Source organism: Phoca vitulina, unplaced genomic scaffold (assembly GCF_004348235.1).
Source record: "Phoca vitulina isolate PV1807 unplaced genomic scaffold, GSC_HSeal_1.0 scaffold32, whole genome shotgun sequence".
Taxonomy (NCBI): Eukaryota; Metazoa; Chordata; class Mammalia; order Carnivora; family Phocidae; genus Phoca; species Phoca vitulina.
In genome coordinates, this window is record NW_022589735.1 from 513,440 (window position 1) to 534,476 (window position 21,037).

The window sequence follows — 21,037 nt, forward strand, 5'->3', positions numbered from 1 at the left end:
CTAAGCAAGCATTTATTGGAGAAACAGTATTTTATAACCAAAACCTGACTATTTCTTAATCTGAAGAAGCAAAATAATAGCATAGGTTTTGGATTCAGTACTAGATTCAAATCCTAGCTTTACCACTTACTGGCTATGTAACATTTTAAACATTTTTTAATTTTTTGTTTTATGGATTCGTCACTTCCCTGAGCCTACATTTATTCATCTATAAAAATGCAGGTATCTACTTCAAAGGGGTGTTGAAACAATTAAATAATGAAAGTATCTAGTATAGAACTGGCATATAATATGCATTCAATAAATGGTAGCAGTTACCTAAAAATGAGATGAGACAGGATTATCACCAAGATTCTATGACTTTATAGACAAGCAACAGAAAAGGAAAACTATAAATAATAAAGTCGAAGAAGACAGATATATTGAAATAGTTAGGGGCACCTGGGTGGCTCAGTTGGATAAGCATCTGCCTTCTGCACAGGTCATGATCTCAGGGTCCTGGGATTGAGCCCCACATCAGGCTCCCCGCTCAGGGGGGAGTCTGCTTGTCTCTCTCCTGCTGCCCCTCCCCCCGCTCATGCTCTCTTTCTCAAATAAATAAATAAAAAATCTTTAAAAAAAAGAAATAGTTAATTTATAATGGGTAAAAAAAAGGAACTGATTTTTTTTTCTAAACTTAAAGATTTTTTTTTTAAAGATTTTATTTATTTATTTGACAGAGAGAGACACAGCGAGAGAGGGAACACAAGCAGGGGGAAAGGGAGAGGGAGAAGCAGGCTTCCCGTGGAGCAGGGAGCCCGATGCGGGGCTCAATCCCAGGACCCTGGGATCATGACCTGAGCTGAAGGCAGACGCTTAACGACTGAGACACCCAGGAACCCCTGATTTTATTTCTTATACTTCTGGTTATGTAGGAAGGTAAATTTGGCTAAACACAAACAAAAAAAAGGTAGACTCTTCATTTCTTTTCTTTTTACTTGCCAATTCAAGACTAATACTTTTTAAAAACTGCTTTGCATTCTCTTTAAAGCAAAATATTTTATTTACCTAACCTATCATTGAATCAGAAGGCCAGAATTGGTTTTCAGAGGTTATCTAGTCCACTATCACATTACTACCAGATAGACTCAGGAAGGAATGTGCTTAAACTCATCTCCAATGCTTCATTCTTAACATGTTTCATCATTCTAATTAGAAAAAGTCTAAATCCTTCTCAAATTTACCACTTAGAAATCTCACATATACAGTATGTTATCTTTTGTATAATAATAGGGAAAATAAAAATACATATTTGTATTTCCATAAATTCTGAAAGGAAAAAAAGACATTAGAAGTGTAGAGGGCAGGATACTTGGGAGGGGTTAGTTCAAGATTTTTCACTGTATTTGCCTTTATGTCACTGTGACTCATAAATTGTACGCATGTAATCAGCTATTGAAATGTACTAAGTAATAACCATAAGAAAACCCTACATCCTTCAAGTTTCACAGTAAGGTAAAATCTAATCTAATCCAAATCTAATCAACTCTGGTTTGACCCACCATTCATATAACCATACTTATCAACACATCATTTTAAATTTTTTTTTTTTTTAATTAATTAATTTATTTATTTGACAGAGAGAGACACAGCGAGAGAGGGGAACACAAGCAGGGGGAGCAGGAGAGGGAGAAGCAGGCTTCCCGCTGAGCAGGGTGCCCGATGTGGGGCTCGATCCCAGGACCCTGGGATCATGACCTGAGCTGAAGGCAGACGCTTAACGACTGAGCCACCCAGGCGCCCCAACACATCATTTTATATGTAAAGTCTTAAGGCTTTACAGAATGAAATTGTATAAGGTTGATACTCATGCAATATAACAAATTGTTACAATAATAACATGTAGCTTTTCCTTCTGTAATCATTTCCGATGTCTCCAAAATTTGCTCGAGTACCAAGTTCTATTTCCTATTTTATCACTAGTATTGATAATTTATGGAATAAAGCACTTTCTCCCTTGAACAAAGTCCCAATAAAAGTTTTTTAGAAATTTATTTTCATGGACAATAAATGAATTTTTCAAAAATAATATAGTATTTTAAGTTAAAGTTACTCAAAATGATAAATTTACCACAGAAAATTTACAGCATTAAACCTTTCAGTACCCTCCTTCAATTTCTCTCTTGTCCAGATTATGAACATAAACCTTGAGATGCTACTAAAAGCAGTGACTCACCTGTTTACCTAACGTTTGAATACAGAGTATTCATGACAAAATTGCCATCCCTGCCGATAAGAATGGACTCTAGACCAGTGGTTCTCAACCAGGGGTGATTGTGTCCCCAGGAGACATTTAGCAATGTCTGGAGACATTCATGGCTCTCACAACTGGAGGGGTTCTAGTGGCATCTAGTGGGTAAAGGCCAGGGATGTTGCTAATGCACAGGACAGACAGCCTCTAACAACGAGAATTATCTGGACTAAAATGTCAATATGTTGCTGTTGAGAAACCTTGTTCTAGATTATAGATTATAAGTAACTCTAAAGCAAATGATACATCTCCTCTTCAATGAGAGAAAATCAAAATGGAAATTCTGTATGGCTGTACTTTTGCTTCTAAAAATAATTTTCACGGAAAAAAAATTCCCTACAAAGCTTTTGCTATAATTTCCTATAAACTGCTGTATACAGTTTGTGTGTTTCTACTTATTTATAAATAAGGCACCTGCCTCAAGATAAGAAAAAAAAAACCTCAATATGATACAAAGCTATGCTGTCTAATTGGGTATCCGTCTTTAAAGTGTGTGTATATATATATAAACAAATACACACACATACATAGGCTTATATAGGCCTAGAAAATTTACTGAAAAAATTATAATATTGGTTATCACTGAAGAATGGGATTTGAAGGGTCAGTGGGGGTGAGAAGGACTTCTACTTTGCACCTTATATCTACTACCTACACTGTTCAATTTTTCAACATGAGACTATATGACTTTTATAATTTTAAAAGGAGGGGGCACCTGGGTGGCTCAGTTGGCTGAGCATCTGCCATCCACTCAGGTCATGATCCTGGGGTCCTGGGATCGAGCTCCGTCTTGGGCTCCCTGCTCTGTGGGGAGCCTGCTTCTCCCTCTCCCTCTGCCTCCACCCCACCCCCGCTCGTGCTCTCTCTCTGTCTCTCTCACCCTCTCGCTCTCTCAAAGAAATAAAATCTTTAAAAAAAAAATTAAAAGGAGAATATCACGCATATATACGCGTATACTCTTATAACAGAAAATTAAGTCATAAGCCTCACAAAAGTCTTTTCTTTAGGTATTTTCTTCTTTTTTACTTGCTTAAAAAAGACTACAAATCTAAAATCAACATTTAAAAATTGTTTTTTTAAAGAATTTTCAACCTGATCGCTATTCTAAACAATGGTACATTTCAATAGGATCCAATGCAAGTTCTGATTTCTATTCAAGGCCTTGGACAGCTAAGGAATATTCTTGCTATGCCTGAAGAAATACAAAACAGATATTTACCAATGTTTAAAACAAGAACCAAAGATCCCAAATGGTGGCATTCTCTAAGCTACTATAATTCTAATAAAAAATTTACAAAAAGACCCAAACCCATTCCTTAAACTAAAAGGTGTTTTAACTTAGCCAGCAAGGGAAAACAGCTTGGTTTTTCTTAGCTATTGGCTCTCATAATGAACAAAAGAGAGGTCCCTAGAGTATCTATGCCTCTGTACACCAAATGTATAAGACTTCAACTAATTCCAGAGCAAATAAACTAGGCCTCCACATTTCTTACTTATTTCTCACCGAGTCCTGCCCCATTTGGGGAACAAGACAGATTTTGCTCTCAAACTATAAAATAACTCGTTATCTTTCTGGATTTCTAGATTCTAAATACTTGGTTCTAAAACATCTAGGGAAGACAAAAATAAAGATTTTAGTATTATTCATCAAATGCCAATTGGGTGAGTGTTTTTTGAACATTATGATCTCTTCATAATGGAAATTCAAAGGCAATGATATGGGAGAAAATGGCTAATCCTTTGAAAGAGAAAAGAAAAAAGAAAGAAATCTGCTTGGGCAAAATAGGTCATTTCACTCACAAACATATAGACTATACTCTACCACACATACTGTACAGCAAAGACTAGATACTCCAGGAATTTCTTCTCTACGTGATATGGAAGAAAGAAGACATAAAAACAAAATTTCCTTTTTCTACAGGTTAAGAAAGAATCTATGTGCACCCTGAGCATCATCTTAGACTATGATAAAGTCTCTGGGTATCCCAGACACATCCATTCCAAAAATGAGGCCCACCCATATACACTTAATATCTAAATCCTGGCACAGAAAACTTAACAGGAAACTAAGGAGTTCTACCATTAGCCTAAATGAGTACAAGAATCATCAATAAATAACTTACACAGTAAACATCAAAAAAACAAAAAGGTGTGGATTCTGCTCACAGCTTTAATCACAGGGTATGGGGAATCCAAATGAAATACAGTAAGCTTTAGGAGAGACTGTGTGTGCGTGCATGTGTGCGTGTGTGTGTGTGTGTGTACAAGCCTCACAGAAATGGTTACTTCAAAAGCTCATTTCCCAGATACAACACATGAGCCAAAAGAGTTAGAAATTTATGACTTTGGAAGCTCACTATCACTCTACCTCCGAAAAAATGTAAGAATACTATTTATGTAAAAGTGAATTAGTGATCTTTCACTTTACCTATGATAATTATGTAAAAATGGTCCAGAAAAATCAAGGACATTACATTTAGACCAAAGCAAACCTTTTCAGGCTCTCTTACAAGTTAAAACAAAAAAAGACTCTAATCTTTAAAATCTAAAGGTATTCCCACTTAATTCTGTAGGTAAAAAGTACATGTGTTTTAGGTTCCTCTCTCATCAATTTTCATTGAAAGGATGAAAGAAAGTCTTCCATAAGCACAAGAGTGGAGGTGCTCCAGAGACTCTCCCTATAACTGCCTACTCAAATAAAATCCTGTCCCACTTTGACTTAGAAGTTACTTCTCTTAAAGTGAAATTCAAAGATACAGACATTCAAGGGACTAGCTTCCTTACATCCCACACACTATTTTTTCCAAAGCAAAACACTGGAGTTAAAATGTACTAACATTTTAAATCTAAATGAACCCCTGTTCAGACATGGTAAGACAATGGTAGAATGGTAAGACAATGCACTAACTGTATTCTGCAACCCATAAATAGTTTCTTATTCCTCTCAACTACAACAGCCAAGATAGTTGTACACAGAGAAATCTCTGTACTTTAACAGCAAGATCAGAGGCTAAAATAATTGGTCATAGGGGAATGAACCAGGCACCTTAGAACCAAAATAGAATACTCGGGGCACTTAGAACAATAGCCATCAAGGAACAGTACTATATCCAAGCCATAGTCAAGAGATAAAAGTATATATATAATATATATATGACATATATATATTATATATCTCCCTATTCCCTAGGGCCCAAAAGATGACGATGCCGTCCATCCCAGGTTGCTCGGACCTAAAAAGCCAGAGTTAAGAGTTAAAGAGTTACAAGAAATGAAGGATCTGATCATTATTTGCCGCAAAAGCTGTTCAGTGTTTCACCTTCTCCAAGCCTAAAAAATACAAACTTCAGCTATCCAGCTATTTTGAAGTTCAGAGATGCACTGGAATTTCCTTTTCCTGCGTAACTTCACAAAACGTCCCAGGTGCAAGACTCACGTGCTTTCTTAGGGTAAAAGCAGACAGCTTCTTCATACTAACCTGTCTCAAACTAAAAAAGGAAATTAAGAACACTTTTTTCATACACAGGTAAGGCACAGGGCAAATAAATGACAGACAACTCAACTCTGGGAACATGCATATAGTGGAAATGCTCTTTCAGCTAGCAAGCTCTGTCTCGGTCTCTCTCTCTCTCTCTCTCTCCCTCTCCATGTCTCGCTCGCTCTCTCAGTACCAAGGGCAGGGACTCTGGCAAGACCCCGCCCCCCCATCTCCAAAGCGGGGTGGGCGGGAGGTAGCCAGAGGAGTCCTTGTTCCCGCGCGAAGCTTAGAGACCAGAGGACTCCCCATTGTGGGTCTACGGATGGTGACGGGAACCGGTCCGGCTCGAGCCGCCGGCTGAAGAGTAAGCTGAGGGCGCACTAGGCCCGCACCGCTGCCACTGCCGCCATGGAGCCGATCACTGTCAGAGAACGGCTCCGCCCGGGGAGCCAGAGGGTGGCCCGGGCCCTGTGCCGACCCAAAGAGAATTCATGCCTCACACTGTATGGGACGCGGGGGTCCTGGAAGCGTACCTCGGACACCTCGTCCTCGTCGCTGCCAGAGGCACCACCTCCACCCCCGGTCCTCAGCACGGCAGCCGCCAACTTGAAATCCAGCGCCGCGTCCCCTCCGGCCGCACCGCTGCCGCCGCCACCGACTCCCGGCGCGGGCCCGGCCTCCCCAAAGAGTCTCACGGTGCGAATCCCCAGCCCGACCCCTCCCGGCGGAGGCGGCTCCGAGGCCCCGGCTGGGGCGGATCGCGGAGCCACCGAGTCCAGATCCTCCTCAAAGGAGGTGCCGCCGCCTCCGCCATCGGTCAGCATGGTTCGCACGCGGAGCCGGAGACGCTGCCGAGTCACTCGCAGCCACCGCCGCCGCCGATCCCGGGAACGAGAGGAACAGCAGGAGGAAGAAGCTTCTCCTTCCCCCCGTCCCAGCAGCGCCACTAACTTCTCACTGCCTAACCTGCTGCCTCCCGCCCCCCACACTCGCCACTGGCTGCAGCTCCCCAGCGGCTGCAGATCATTGGCCAAGGTAACCCGTCGCTCAGGCTCTTCGTCACGCGCGGCTTGCTGGCTCGCGGCCCCCAAGCTGCGTTGACCCGCGTAGGCCTAGGCGGTTGCGAACACCCGCCTCCTAGTCCCCACGCGCCGACTTCCGGTCTTTTTCTACGTCTATTGGTCAACCTCTCTAACTGTTGCGTCACGACCTTAAAGTGGATTAGTTCGCCTTGTGGTCAGTCATAGTGACCCCTGACAATGGGAGGCTTCATTGGCGCCATAAAGTGTCGATCACTTTGTCACAGGACGTCGCGTGGTACAATTGGCCCGCAATAGTACCATTCATCCCGCCCCCTTCTGAGGTGACGGGAAAGGGTTGGGGAATTTCCACTTCTGATTAAAATGACGGCAGAGGTGACGACCCTCAAGGATTGGTAAGATTTGGAGTAGAATTCACCCTGAGTTTAGTGGGGCTTATCTGTCAAGGATGCAAGAGGTACGGAGATTACGAAGCTCCCACCTGTCGCTCTCCGCCAGACGCCGAGACTGCGGCCGGAGAGTTGCTGCACGGGGATTGGAGGAAAGAAGCAATCAGTCTCATCTAGTCTCCACCTTCCTGACAGCCCCTGGTTGGAGGAGCGGAGCGTCAGTCACTAGAGCGGTCGCCACCTCTGGGACAGGTGAGATTGTGTAACCTACGCCTCTGGCTCTTTGCGGGGGTGTAGGGGGCTGGGACAGGGGAGGAGGCAGAGCTGTTCTTGCTTGGCGCCTCCAGCCTTTCCGAGTGGAGCCCAGCGCGCGAAGCTGAGGGGACCAGGGGGGGCTGCTTGGGATGGCCGCCCCGAGGCGATTCGGCCAGCCCGCGTGCCGGGACGTGGCTGGGCGCGGCAGTTCTACAACCTGCAGGCGGGATGGCCTCGCGGCGCCGCGTTCTCTTGCTTGTGGAAGGCGGCGGGCCTGAGGGCTGGACAGCGCCATGCCTCAGTACTGGGAACTGTCCCACCAGGGAAGGTGGGAAGGCCGCGAACAGCTCGAGGAAATCGGACCGGAGGGCTGAAAGCGGTGTGAAGAGTGCGTGCTCTGGAGCTGTTAGGAATTCTGGTGCCGCCACTTATTTGCTGTGTGACCTACGGGCGTTTTGTGTTGAATCTCTGACTTTCAGTCCGTTCATCTGTAAAATGGGGCTAATATTAGTACGTCCCTCATTGCGTTGTTGTTATGAATACATCAGATAACCAACATAAGGCGGTTAGCAAAGTGCCAAACTTAAAGACCCATTTTGGTTAGTTACTCTTCCTTCAGGAGTTTTCCACCTGCTCCTGAGTCCTGCCAACCAAACTAATTCTTGTCAGATCTCGGTGATGCAAAACAAGCTAGCTAAGGCAGGGGGCCGCAGTTGGGGGGGAGGGAGGGGAGCGGCGTGCGGAGGTGTCTTTCCCCCTTCTAAGGATCTATCTCTACTTCTATTATCCCTATCTCTATCCCTCTATCTCCTTTGTCAATAAAGAGGGGCTTTAAAATACTCATGCTTCAACTAATCCTATGATCAAAGATCAACAGAAAGGCGTTTGGTGAAGTTTGTCTGGCAAATGTCCTTTGACCCAGAGAATGTCCATATGACTTAGATTGGCTAAAAGCAAGAGATTTGGCACATCTCCTCTCTTGCAACTCTAACAAAGGTCTTTGTATATCTTGATTTGCAATTTTTAATATTTCACCTACCTTGAACTGTAATCTGAAAATTCTGTAAAGAATACAACGATTTGGGGGCGCCTGGGTGGCTCAGTCGGTAAGGCGACCGGCTGGTGATTTTGGTCCAGGTCATGATCTCATCGGTGGTGAGATCCAGCCGCGGTCAGGCTCCCGCTCTGCTTGAGATTCTCTCTCTCCTTCTTCCTCTGCCCCTCCCCCCACTCGCTGGCGATCCCTCTCTCTAAAATAAATAAATATTAAATGTATATACATAACAATTTTTTAAAATTTGATTCTGCCAAGCTTAAAGAACATTTTGGAGATTGTGAACATTTCTTTGGCATGGTAATTTCTAATTTTGGCATTTCACATACAAAAAAAGAAGTCTTTTCTATAAGCAGAATATGTTAGGTGAATGTTCTTTCTAGATAATAAGTTATAGGAAATGGAAAAAATTCTTGTACCTTTTCTACAAAACTATTTTGATATAAATGCCCTGTGTACTGTCTTTAGTTAGAATCTATGGAATTTAATTAGCCTGTATTCTCAGTGATGTTTAAATTTTGAAGGCATGTGTGAGAGGTCACAACCCAAACTAATAGCACCAACAAAAAACTCAGCTCTGCCCAACCCACTTCAAAGCTGGATTATCCAGAATTGGTATGGATACATCCCTAGGCAAAAACAGGTATTGACTGGTGCAACATTACAAAGGAACTGCTTGTCATTCCTACCATTAATACAAAATAATTTCTGATGCAACTCCCTGAACAAACTCATTAAATTCTTTGAACAAATGTAACGAATCTCAAGAACAGAGAGAAAGGAAATCTGGGCATATGCATTTTTCCCAATATATTTGAAAGAGAAATACATACTCTTTACTCAGTGCCTAGCAATCAACCCTGCGTGTAGCCAGGAAAATATGATTGAGCAATAATCTTTGTTTCACCTGGATCTTTACCTGAGACACTTGTTGCCAGGAGTTTGACAACAATTGAGTAATCATTTTAGGATTTAGTAACTCCCAATCTTCTAGATTTTGGTGACTGCTATTGTTGAGACTGCATTAAACATGAATTTAATATTTCTATGCGTACCACATCATGTGGTGTTACAAAAGTGAAAACTAACTGAGAAATCATTTAGTCAATTACTATATCAAGTAATACATTTGGTGAATATATCAAATCACACTCAAAGTATTCAGTGTAAAATATCAGTAAGTTTAGTGTGATTTATTGGGTAATGTTGCTTTTGATACATCATATCTTAAGATGGTATTTGCTACTAAAGAAAATACACTGATTTTTCAAATGCTAAATAAGCAGTAGAGAGCAAAATCCCTCTTTTAGGAAATTCGTTTTTCCTCCAAAAAACCAGCAGGAGTATTGTTTAAGGTGTAGTTGTAGTGTATTTCAAAGCACTCTTCCTTTTGACCATCTTTCAGACATAAAAGGAAAAGGTAAAAGGAGAAACTGTATATCTCAAGGATTTTTAAAACTTTTGAAGTAATAAAAATCTTCATTTTTTTATAAGAAATACGAGATTGGGGGCACCTGGGTGGCTCAGTCGTTAAGCGTCTGCCTCCGGCTCAGGTCATGATCCCAAGGTCCTGGGATCGGGGAGCCCCGCGTCGGGCTCCCTGCTCCGCAGGAAGCCTGCTTCTCCCTCTCCCGCTCCCCCTGCTTGTGTTCCCTCTCTTGCTGTGTCTCTCTCTGTCAAATAAATAAATAAATAAATCTTAAAAAAAAAAAGCAATATGAGATTGACAAATTGTAGATACGGGGACTTAAGCTACTTTAACTACTTTAACTGTAGTTCTTTCATGTGCAACTTGTTTTTTCTCAGGACACTTAATTTCTGCATGTCAGTGCATCTCAGTTCAGCCTGTCTATGTAAGGAAGGAAGTAAACCAAAAAATATGTTGCACTTGGATGTTGTGTCATTTAACCTTTATAATAAACTTACTAAGATTTCACCCATTTTCTGATGAGGAAGTTGAAACTCCAAAAAGTTTAAATAACTTACCCAAGCTTATAAGACCAATATATGGAAAGACTAGGATTTGAATTTATTTCTGCCTGATCTCAAAACCCATGCTCTTTCCACTATATCACATTGATTCCTTGGTACCCTTAAAGGCAGAGGAACTTCATCAGTCAGATAAACTGATATAATAATCCAATCATTATATCTTTCTTATAGACCTGCTAATTAGCACTCTAGTGGAGTTATCCCTGACTGCCACCAAATTTAGTATCTTTCTCTTTTATAACAACTGGAAACACTTAATTTAAAACATTTTCTGGTTTTTCCAACTATATTGTTAATTTCTTAGACCATGTAATTTCACATTAAGAAATCTGAATAGTTAATATATTCACGTGGTTCAAATTTCAGAAAGAATTTTAAAAATACAATGAAAGGAGTCATTTTACTTTGCCCATTATATACTCAGATCCCCTCTCATAAGCAAACCATCTTATTAGGTCTTATTTATTTATTTATTTACTTACTTACTTACTTAGAATGGTTTTACTGAAGCATGGGGACAGGACCTGTGGGCAGAAAGAGTTGCCCAAACCATCTTATTAGGTTTTAAAGTATTCTTCTAGAGGGGCACCTGGATGGCTCCATTGATTAAGCATCCAACTCTTGATTTTGGCTCAGGTCACAAGCTCAGGGTTGTTGGATTGAGCCCCACATCAGGCTTTGTGCTGGGCATGGAGTCTGCTTAAGATTCTCTCTCTCCCTCTCCCCCTCCCCACCTACCCACCTCTTCCTATGCCTCTCCTCCCCCTTCCTGTCTTTCATGCACCAGTTCTCTGTCTTTCCAAGAAAAAAAAAAGAAAATAGCCTTCTAGAGATTTTTAAATATATAAGCAATTTCGTACGTGTCAATTCATTTTTTCCCTTTAAATACAAATGGCAGCATATTACTCTACACACTTCTGTACCTTGCTTTTCTCACCTGATTGATTCTAGAGATATTTCATATTAGCATACAAAGAGCTCTGTCATTCTTGTTTACTACTTCATAGTATTCTGTTTACATGATTTATCCAGTCTTTAGTGTTGAATATTTAGATTGTTTCCTCCCTCCCCCCCCACCCCCCACTTAACAGTGTTACAGATGTGTAGCTTTCTAATCTACTGTCTGTCCTCAAGGAGGTGCTGGGAACATACTAATTTAATTGAGAAATCATAAACTGAAGGCTACTATTTATTTGAGCTATAGTTGAATACACCTGCAAGATGTCTGGCAACATCTAGGAAGTGGGCATATTTTAAAAAATAAGGAGTTACGCCTGCAGCTAGACTACCACATTACACAGCCTAAGAAAATTATTCAGAAAGTTTCCTACAGTTTCTTCTGCTATTGAGCTTACCCTTCCTGAAAAGGGGATATATATATACACAAAATGTCTGCTTCCCTCCTAAAAGCTCTATCCTTACTGCCTGCCCAACAAGAATGAGCCCAGTAGGGGTGCCTAGATGGTTCAGTCGGTTAAGCATCGACCCTTGATCTTAGCTCAGGTCATGATCTTAGGATTGTGAGATCAAGCCCTGCATCCAGCTCTGTGCTGGGCATGGAGCCTGCTTAAGATTCTCTCTCTCCCTCTACCCCTCCCCCCCACCCAAAAAAGAGAATGAGGTCAGTAAGTGATGTTGCTCCATTTGATTATACGCTTTTACTGCGAGGAATAGTTTTTTGGTTTTTTTTTTTTTCCAAACTTCTAAAACTAATGAGTATATAAATACCTCTTGTGGTGGAATCACCCAGGTTCTGAACAAAGGAGAGACAATAATTAATACCCACCTTCTTCCTTGGGGCTCTGTCAGAATTTCTTAATCCTTGAATTGTTATGTAAAGGACAGCATGTCAAGGAGAATATGCATTAGGGTTATCGAGAAGAAGTAGGATTTGGTGGGAGGATCTCTGAGCTGGGAATCAGAAACAGCAAGTCTACTTCAGGTGACCAGTATACTTCTGTATGTGACGCTCTTAGACCTAGATAGTTTGTACATTTGACCTTTAAAGGTATACTTTAAAGGTACATAACTTAAGCATTTCATGTTATAAAACATAGTCATCACTTCAAATATCATGCATACATAGAAAAAGTATGGTCGGTTACATGTAAAACTGAGATTAATAGTAATTATCTCCAGTGGGGGAGGTGCCTGGCTGGCTCAGTTGGTAGAGCATGCCACTCTTGATCTTAGGGTTGTAAGTTTGAGCCCCACGTTGGGTGCAGAGATTACTTAATAAATAACATATTTAAAAAAAAAAAAAACAGTAAAAAGGGGTTCCTGGGTGGCTCATTCAGTTAAGCAGCTGACTCTTGGTTTCGGCTCAGGTCATGATCTTAGGGTCCTGGGATCAAGCCCCATGTCGTGCTCCACACTCAGCAGTGAGTCTGCTTGAGGATTCTCTCTCTCCAATTCCCTCTGCCCCTCCTCCCACTCACGTGTGCACTCTCTCTAAAATAAAAAATCTTTTTAAAAAAACAGTAAAAAAAATACTAATTATCTCGGGGTAATGGAATTATACAGAGATTTATAAAATTATTTTTCTTTTTTGAAGATTTGTATTTTCTAGGCTTTTCTTTTCTAGATTTCTCCATAGTTAACATATTTTGTGTAATAAAAATTAAGTATTTAAATTAAGTAAACTGATTTCAAATAAGTTTTGCAATTTCTTCATCTGTTCATTCAACCAACATTCATTCAATTCCTGCTATGTGCATGGCAGTGTGCCAACTGCTTTAGAGAAAACAAAAGAAACAGAAGAGTTAATGTACTTTCTTTCAACTCTACTGATATATATATGTATATATATATATGTGTATATATATATGCTTATTGGTTGATGATTAGGTAGATAAAATGCACAGGGAATAATAGAAAACAGACAAATTCAAGACAGTATGACAAACTATTTTACAGCACTGATAGGAAATAAAAGATAAATTAAAATGGAGTAAGTTTATTTAGGGAAAAGCTTGATTATGACCATTTTGAGCTAGGATAATGACTGAGGGAAACAGAAGAGGTAAAGCATTCCAAATGGAAAGAAATGATAAGAATGTTGACAAAGAAGTGAAAGTCTTCAAATTGTATGTCAGGATGGTAAAAAGACTAACTTGGTCAATACGGAGAAGTCAAAATGGGAATTCAAGAGAAATTTGGTTTAAAGAAATATTAAATACTGGACCGAGGGCTTTAAATTTGGTTCAATAGGCCACCCACCATAGTTCTTGAAGAGCAAAGTTACCAAGATAAAAATTGTTAAGGGATGATTACAATTTTGTTTTGTTTTGGCTGTATTGCATGAGTTTTGTTAGAACAAGGAAATACTGGAGTCTGGGAAATAAGCAGTCTTGCTGTTACACTCAGTCCAGGTGTGAGGTAGGGAAGCCAGATCAGAGGAGTGACTATCAGATGGAGTAAAATTTACTGTCAGCAATCATAAAGAAACTGCATGACTTGGTACCTGATTAAATGTAGGGAACAAGGAGTATAGGAACAAAAGTTACTCCAGAAAAACGGATACAAAATTTCTGAGGAGAAATGTGGCATTATGTATCAAGATCCTTTCTTTACAGGAGTCTGGCTGGCTCACTCTGTAGAGCATGTGACTCTTGATCTCAGGGTTATGAGTTTGCACCCCACCTTGGGCATAGAGTTGATTAAAAAATCCTTTCATTAAGTTTTTATTTCCATCTACTAGAATGGCTAAAATCCAAATAACTGATAATACCCATTGCTGGTGAGGATGCAAAGCAACAAGAACTCACTCACTGCTAGTATGGTATAACCACTTTGGAAGAGAGTTTGGAAGTTTCTTACAAAGCTAAACATAGTCTTACCATACAATCCACAGTTGCACTCCTAGGTATTTACCCACTGAGAGGAAAACATATCCACATAAAATTCTGCATGTGATTGTTTATAACAGCTTTATTCATAATCACCAGAACATGGAAGCAACCAAGGCCTCCTTCGAAAAGTGAATAAATAAACGTGTTATCACCATGCATGGAATACTATTCAGAAATAAAAAAGAATGAGCTACCAAGCCATGCAAAGACATAGATGAATTTTAAATGCATATTGCTAAGTAAAGGAAGCCTGTCTGAAAAGGCTGCATACTGTATGATTCTATTTATATGTGACATTCTGGAAAAGTCAAAACTGTGGAGATGGTAAACAGATCAACGACTGCCGGGGGTTGGAATGGGGGAAGGGTTGAAAGATGAAGCACAGGGACTTTTCAGACTGGTAAAATTCTGTATGATACTAGACCTAGAAATGCCATTCCAGTAGCAACATGCATACCTTGTACCCACATCTTGTTTTTTAATAACATTCTCCAATAAGAGGAACCATGGCTCCTTGGAGAAATGGCTGAGTCTAGGATTGGGGCAAGAAATATACAAGATGAACCTGGAGCATCTTACAGTGCCAGAAAGTAAGAAAATAGTAAACATGCATACACAGACACACAGACACACACACACTAATGAGGACATCTGAGAGAGAGAATATGAGCTAACTGAAAGAGCTCCCAATGGCCAAAGCTGGAATAATTTGAACAAATAAATAGTATTGAATGATGGCCCAAAGTATAAAATAAATACCCTTGAATCCATATGGGTATAAATAAATGTTTGAATAAATAAATAAAGGGGGAAAATAGGTAAGTCTTCCAAGCAGAAGAATTTCAAATTTATGTAGAAACCCTGCCCTTAAGGAGGTGAAGTTCCCTCTCCTTAAGTTTGGGCTGTGCATAGTGATACCCTTCCATAGAGTAAAATATGGAAAGGGGAAGAGTAACCTGATACTGGAGAAACCTGACAAACACTACCTCAGCCAGGTTATCAGGGTTAACATCAACAAGTGATAACTCATATTGATAGTATATACCTTTGATATTACATGCAGGAAAAGTCTGAGAAACTGTCACAGTCAAGAGGAGCCTAAGGAGACATGATGACAAAATGTAATATAGTATCCTGGATGGGATACTGGAACAGAAAAAGGACATGAGGTAAACATGAAGTAAATTTAAATAAAGCATGGATCTCCGTTAGTAATAATGGATCAGTTAGCTAATAATATGTCAATGTTGGTTTATTAATTGTGACACATGTACTGTGCTAATGTGAGATATTAGTAATAGAGGAAATTGGATATAGGCTGGGTGGAAACTGTACTATCTTCCCAACTTTTTTTTAAATCTAAAACTACTCTATGGGACGCATGGGTGGCTCAGTCGGTTAAGCATCGGACTCTTGATTTCGAGTCAGGTCATGATCTCAGGGTTGTGAGATTGAGCCCTATGTTGGGCTCCATGCTGAGCCTGCTTAAGATTCTCTCTCCCTCCACCCCCCCCCAAAAATGTTAAATCTAAAACTATTCTAAAATTTAAATTGTTTTATTTTGATTTTTTTCAGTTTTGTTGAGATATAATTTATCTATAACATTGTATTAATTTAAAGTGTACAACCTTTTTTTTTTTTAAAGGTTTTATTTATTTATTTGACACAGAGAGAGAAAGAAAGCATGAGAAGGGGGAAAGAGCAAGGGGAGAGGGAGAAGCAGGCTCCCCACTGAGCAGGGAGCCCCATGCGGGACTTGATCCCGGGACCCCGGGATCATGACCTGAGCTGAAGGCAGATGCTTAATTGACTCAGCGACCCAGGCACCCTAAAGTGTACAACCTTAAATTTGATTTGATATACATATATATTGCAAAATGATTGCCACAATAAGTTTAATTAACATACATTACCTCACATAGTTACAAATTTTTCCTTGTAACTTAAAAGTTATAAAGATCTACCTTCTTGTGAAAGATAATTTTTTTAAATGCTTATTCCTTTGGGGGGGTACCTGGGTGGCTCAGTCAGTTAAGCATCTGCCTTTGGCTCAGGTCATGATCCCAGGGTCCTGGGATGGAGCCCCGCATCAGGTTCCCTGCTCAGTGGGGAGTCTGTTTCTCCCTCTCCCTCTGTCCCTACCCCTGCTCATGCTCTCCCCCTCTCTCTTTGTCTCTCTCTCTCTTGCAAATAAATAAATGAAATATTTTTAAAATAAATAAATAAATAATGCTTATTCCTTTGGACTTCTAGGAATTTATGTGTAAGAGTTGGTGTGGCAGCACCTGGGTGGTGCAGTCGGTTGAGCATCCGACTCTTGGTTTAGGCTCAGGTCATGACCTCATGGTCAAGGGATCAAGCCCTACAGGGGGCTCCATGCTCAGCATGGAGTCTGCTTGAAATTCTCTCTCTCCCTCTGCACCTCCCGCTTGTGCTCTGTCTCTCTCTGAAATGAAAAAATAAATCTTTAAAAAGAAAAAAAGAGTTGGGGTGCCTGACCAGCTCAGTTGTTGGAGCATGCAATTCTTGGATCTCAGGGTTGTGAGTTCAAGCCCAACATTAGGGTATAGAGATAACTTAAAAAAAAAAATCTTAAAAAAAAAAAAGTTAATCAGACATAGGTATATAATATTCTAAATACACTACAATAAATAGAGTATTTCCATACATCAAAATGACAAACATCAGGGGGCGCCTGGCCGGCTCAGTCAGAAGAGCATGTGACTCTTGATCCTGGGGTCATGAGTTCAAGCCCCACGGTGGCTGTAGAGATTACTTAAATACAGAAAAAAACACTAAAAAACAAAACAAAAAAAATAACAAACATCGGACAGAGATAGATTATCTCTGGATGGTGGGATAGTGGGTTTTATTTATTTATTTATTTATCTATTTACTTATTTACATTTCTAATTTTTCTATAAGTAATGTATTACTCTGGTAATCAGAAAAAAATGTAATAAAGGTTTTAAGAAAAAATCACTATAGGTGTAAAATCAGAGGATTGATCAAATGGGATACTTATTGGCAGGATTGGGAAAATTAAGCAGGAACGATTCTTTTTCTTTTTCAGGTAAAGAAGATGGTAATGGGTTCACTTTATGTGTTTGGTTTCAGACTGCAATGGGAAGAACTTACATATGTACATTATATGGTAAGTCCTCCAGAAACCCCCAAGAGAAACATATTCAACAGAAACACAGATAAATATCTTTACTGTAACTGGAAACAATTTTTTTTGAAGATTTTATTTATTTTTGAGAGAGAGAGAGAGAACACAAGCAGTGGGGAGGGGCAGGGGGAGAGGGAGAAGCAGACTCTCCACTGAGCAGGGAGCCCAGTGCTCCCAGGACCCCGGGATCACGACCCCAGCCAAAGGCAGATGTTCAACTGACTGAGCCACCCAGGCGGCCCTGAAAACAAATTTTTAAAAGATGTCAAGTCATAGATTTGGTTTTCATAAAAGAAAACATCTCGCTGCAGAAAGGTCATGTGGTTAGCAATGAAGATTAAGCCACTTTTCCCCCAAGTGAGTCCTTGGTGAATATATTTTGGGTATTGCCTCCACAGAAAGATGCATACTGAAAATATACTTTCCTCCAACCCTCAGTAGTAATTAAAAGGGAAGCCCAAGAATCACACTGATGAATAAGTGTCAGCCATCAGCCCAGATACCTTGATCTGCATGTATAAGCTCATTGACAAGAACAGGGTTCTAAGAGCCTGTAATCAATAGATCCTTTGAAGAAACCTGGAACTTTACCATGTGCATCACAATGAAGCCCCTACCTCTCCTATTCCACAGATGTGGGAAACTTGAGGCTAAATACTCCAAACATCCTGTTTCCTTATGTCCTCTTATACCCTGCAACTTGGGCAGCCACACCTACCCCCTCTAGAACTCTCCTTGCAAGGTACAGGGCATTCTGCCACAGACTCTAGAAGGTCCCAGGACTGGCGAAAGTTTAGAATCTCATTTTCTGAGCACTTTCCTGATGAGAGAACAGTTAGGTAGAAAACCCCACAGCAAGACTCAACTTATCTTCCAGGTGGTCCAGCTCATAGTGAATGAGTACTTTTGAATCAGAAGGACCCTTAAGGAGTCCTCTAGGTCTCATACTACCCCTTTAATAAAGAAGAAACTGGAGGACTGGGCATTAGGGTCAATACCTCCTGCAAAAATCTCTAAGGTGATGTTTCCATCCATCACCCTCTGATGTTTCCTGTAAGAATCAGAAGTACATCATTGCTTACCAAAGTGAGAAGAGAGCAAGCCCCAGATTCCAACTCAAAGAGTAATTTTGGCTTATAAGTGAGAAATGAGTCACTCTGAGGACTGTTCTTAGAGACTCTTGTGGAGTGTTTGAACTCAACTTTGTTTACCACACCCCTTGCTCATCAAGGCAGGCCTATAAAACAAGAGACGCAGCATGGCGTTCACCTGCAGGGCAGGTAACAGTGCCACCTCCCAGATGTTCTTCCCCAAGGAAGTGGCATGGTGTTTGCTGTGGCTCCAAGAGGACACCTATAGACAGTTTAGTTGAAACACGAGTCTGGTATCAGCTCACAGAAGCTATAAGAAAAATTGTGGCCAAGACTCTACTCTGAAGCTTTTCACCTAGAGGGACCTCTTAAACCCTGGCATTGGCACCACTGGTGACAAGGAAGAAAAAAACAGCCAGGGTTGGACTTCTCCAGCATAGATCTAGTAGATGAAAAAGGTTTGTCATTTGAAGAGGATTGCTTCACCATTACAAGAGTTATGTAGGACAAAAGTCTGAGAAATGGGCAAGCTGGGGTTTGGTTAAAGCCCTAGTCTGTCCCAATGTCTCTGCTCATAAGCTGGCAAGGTTTTTAACCAAGATTGAGCCATAATAGCGAGTCCAAAGAAAGCAATACTGTTCTGTGTACTAGGGGTTTCATATAAATATTAGAATTCCTAGGGGCACCTGGGTGGGTCAGTCGTTAAGCGTCTGCCTTCGGCTCAGGTCATGATCCCAGGGTCCTGGGATTGAGCCCCGCATCAGGCTTCTTACTTAGCGGGGAGCCTGCTTCTCCCTCTCCACTCCCCCTGCTTGTGTTCCCTCTCTCGCTATATCTCTCTCTGTCAAATAAATAAATAAAAAATATTGAATTCCTAGAGAGTAACTGAAGTACTCAAAAATATATTTTTTTAAAGATTTTATTTATTTATTTGACACAGAGAGAGAGTTAGCGAGAGCAGGAACACAAGCAGGGGAGTGGGAGAGGGAGAAGCAGGCTTCCCGCCGAGCAGGGAGCCTGATGCGGGGCTCGATCCCAGGACCCTGGGATCATGACCTGAGCTGAAGGCAGACGCTTAATGACTGAGCCGCCCAGGTGCCCCTCAAAAATATTTTAAAACCCTCAAAAGCACTGGTGAGACCACTATTCAGAGCCTGATCATCTCATTCTCAACAATTATTTTCACAAGTTCCTTGTTGTACTCTCATATGCCATTAGCAGGAGTGTAAATTGATAAAATCTTTAGGGAAATCTGTTTGGAGTTGCCTTCACATTTTTAAATGCATTCACCCTTTGATCTAGCAAAATCCACTTCCGATTCTGGGGGAATTGGCACAGAGACACTCACACATGAGTTCAAAAATAGTGTATGAAGGTGTTCACTGAAACCTTGCTTGTCCATCAATAAGTGGTTAAATAAGTAGTGGTGCAACTATAAAATGCTAACCATCATCTCAACTTCTAGGAAGTCATCATCTTTTTGCTGGTGGAGGGTCTTGCCTCAATGTTGATGTCTTCTGACTGATCAGGGTGGTGATTGCTGAAGATTGGGGTAGCTGTGGCCATTTCTTAAAATAAGACAACAATGAAGTTTGCCTCATTAAAGGACTCTTCTTCTCATGAATGATTTTTCTGTAGCATGTAATGCTGTCAAACAGTAGAGCTTCCTTCAAAATTGGAAAAATCCTGCGGTGCCTGTCTGGCTCGGTAGAGCATGAGACTCTTGTGAGTTCAAGCCCCATGTTGGGTGGAGAGATTACTTAAAAATAAAATCTTAAAAAAAAAACAAAACTGGAGTCAATCCTTTCAAACCCTGCTGCTGCTTTATCAACTAAGTTTATATAATATTCTTAATCCTTTATTGTCATTGCAACAATCTTTACAACATCTTCATTGGGAGTAGATTCCATCTTTTTTTTTTTTTCAAGATTTTATTTATCTGAGAGGGAGAGAGAGCACGAGCAGGGGGAGGGGCAGACGGAGAAGCAGACTCCCTGCTGAGCAGGGAGCTGGATTCAGGGCTCCATCTCAGGACCCTGAGATCATGACCTGAGCCAAAGGCAGATGCTTTACCAACTGAGCCACCCAGGTGCCCCAGGAGTAGATTCCATCTTAAGAAACTGCTTTCTTTGCTCACTTGTAAGAAGCAAATTCTCATCTGTTAAAGTTTTACCATGAAATTGTGGCAATTCAGTCACATCTTCAGGCTCCACTTCTATTCCTCTCGCTGTTGCCATCACATCTACAGTTACTTCTTCCACTGAAGTCTGGAGCCCCTCAAAGTCATCCATGAGGGTTGGAATCAACTTTTTCCAAACTCCCGTTAATGTTGGTAGTTTAAATCCCAAACATTCTTAATGGCATCTAGAATGGTGAATCCTTTACAGAAGGTTTTCAATTTACTTTGCCTATCTTGATTTTCAAC

General features: G+C 40.8%; 2 protein-coding genes across 6 annotated transcripts in view; one reads left to right on the plus strand and one right to left on the minus strand.

The window, feature by feature from the left end:
* Positions 1 to 6,740, minus strand: part of LOC116645277 (ankyrin repeat and KH domain-containing protein 1) — a 124,046-nt gene extending 117,306 nt beyond the window's left edge. For 3 of the 4 annotated variants that reach the window (XM_032425373.1, XM_032425370.1, XM_032425374.1), the window contains exon 1: positions 6,302 to 6,724. In XM_032425373.1, the coding sequence (XP_032281264.1) occupies positions 6,302 to 6,592 (291 nt within the window). In that variant the 5' untranslated portion in view covers positions 6,593 to 6,724. Of the gene's footprint in view, positions 1 to 6,301 lie in introns of all 4 variants that reach the window. The other variant, XM_032425372.1, reaches the window with a different exon arrangement.
* Positions 6,741 to 7,119: 379 nt separating this feature from the next.
* Positions 7,120 to 20,385, plus strand: LOC116645242. 2 transcript variants are annotated; one of them, XM_032425312.1, is made up of 3 exons: positions 7,120 to 7,449; positions 17,423 to 17,503; positions 20,078 to 20,385. In XM_032425312.1, exons 1-3 carry the CDS (start codon positions 7,257 to 7,259, stop codon positions 20,131 to 20,133), a joined length of 330 nt encoding a protein of 109 aa, XP_032281203.1. In that variant the 5' UTR covers positions 7,120 to 7,256; the 3' UTR covers positions 20,134 to 20,385. The 2 variants fall into 2 exon arrangements, 1 of the variants encoding a protein (XP_032281203.1); XR_004301929.1 differs by lacking the exon at positions 7,120 to 7,449 and adding an exon at positions 15,477 to 15,518.
* Positions 20,386 to 21,037: the final 652 nt, after the last annotated feature.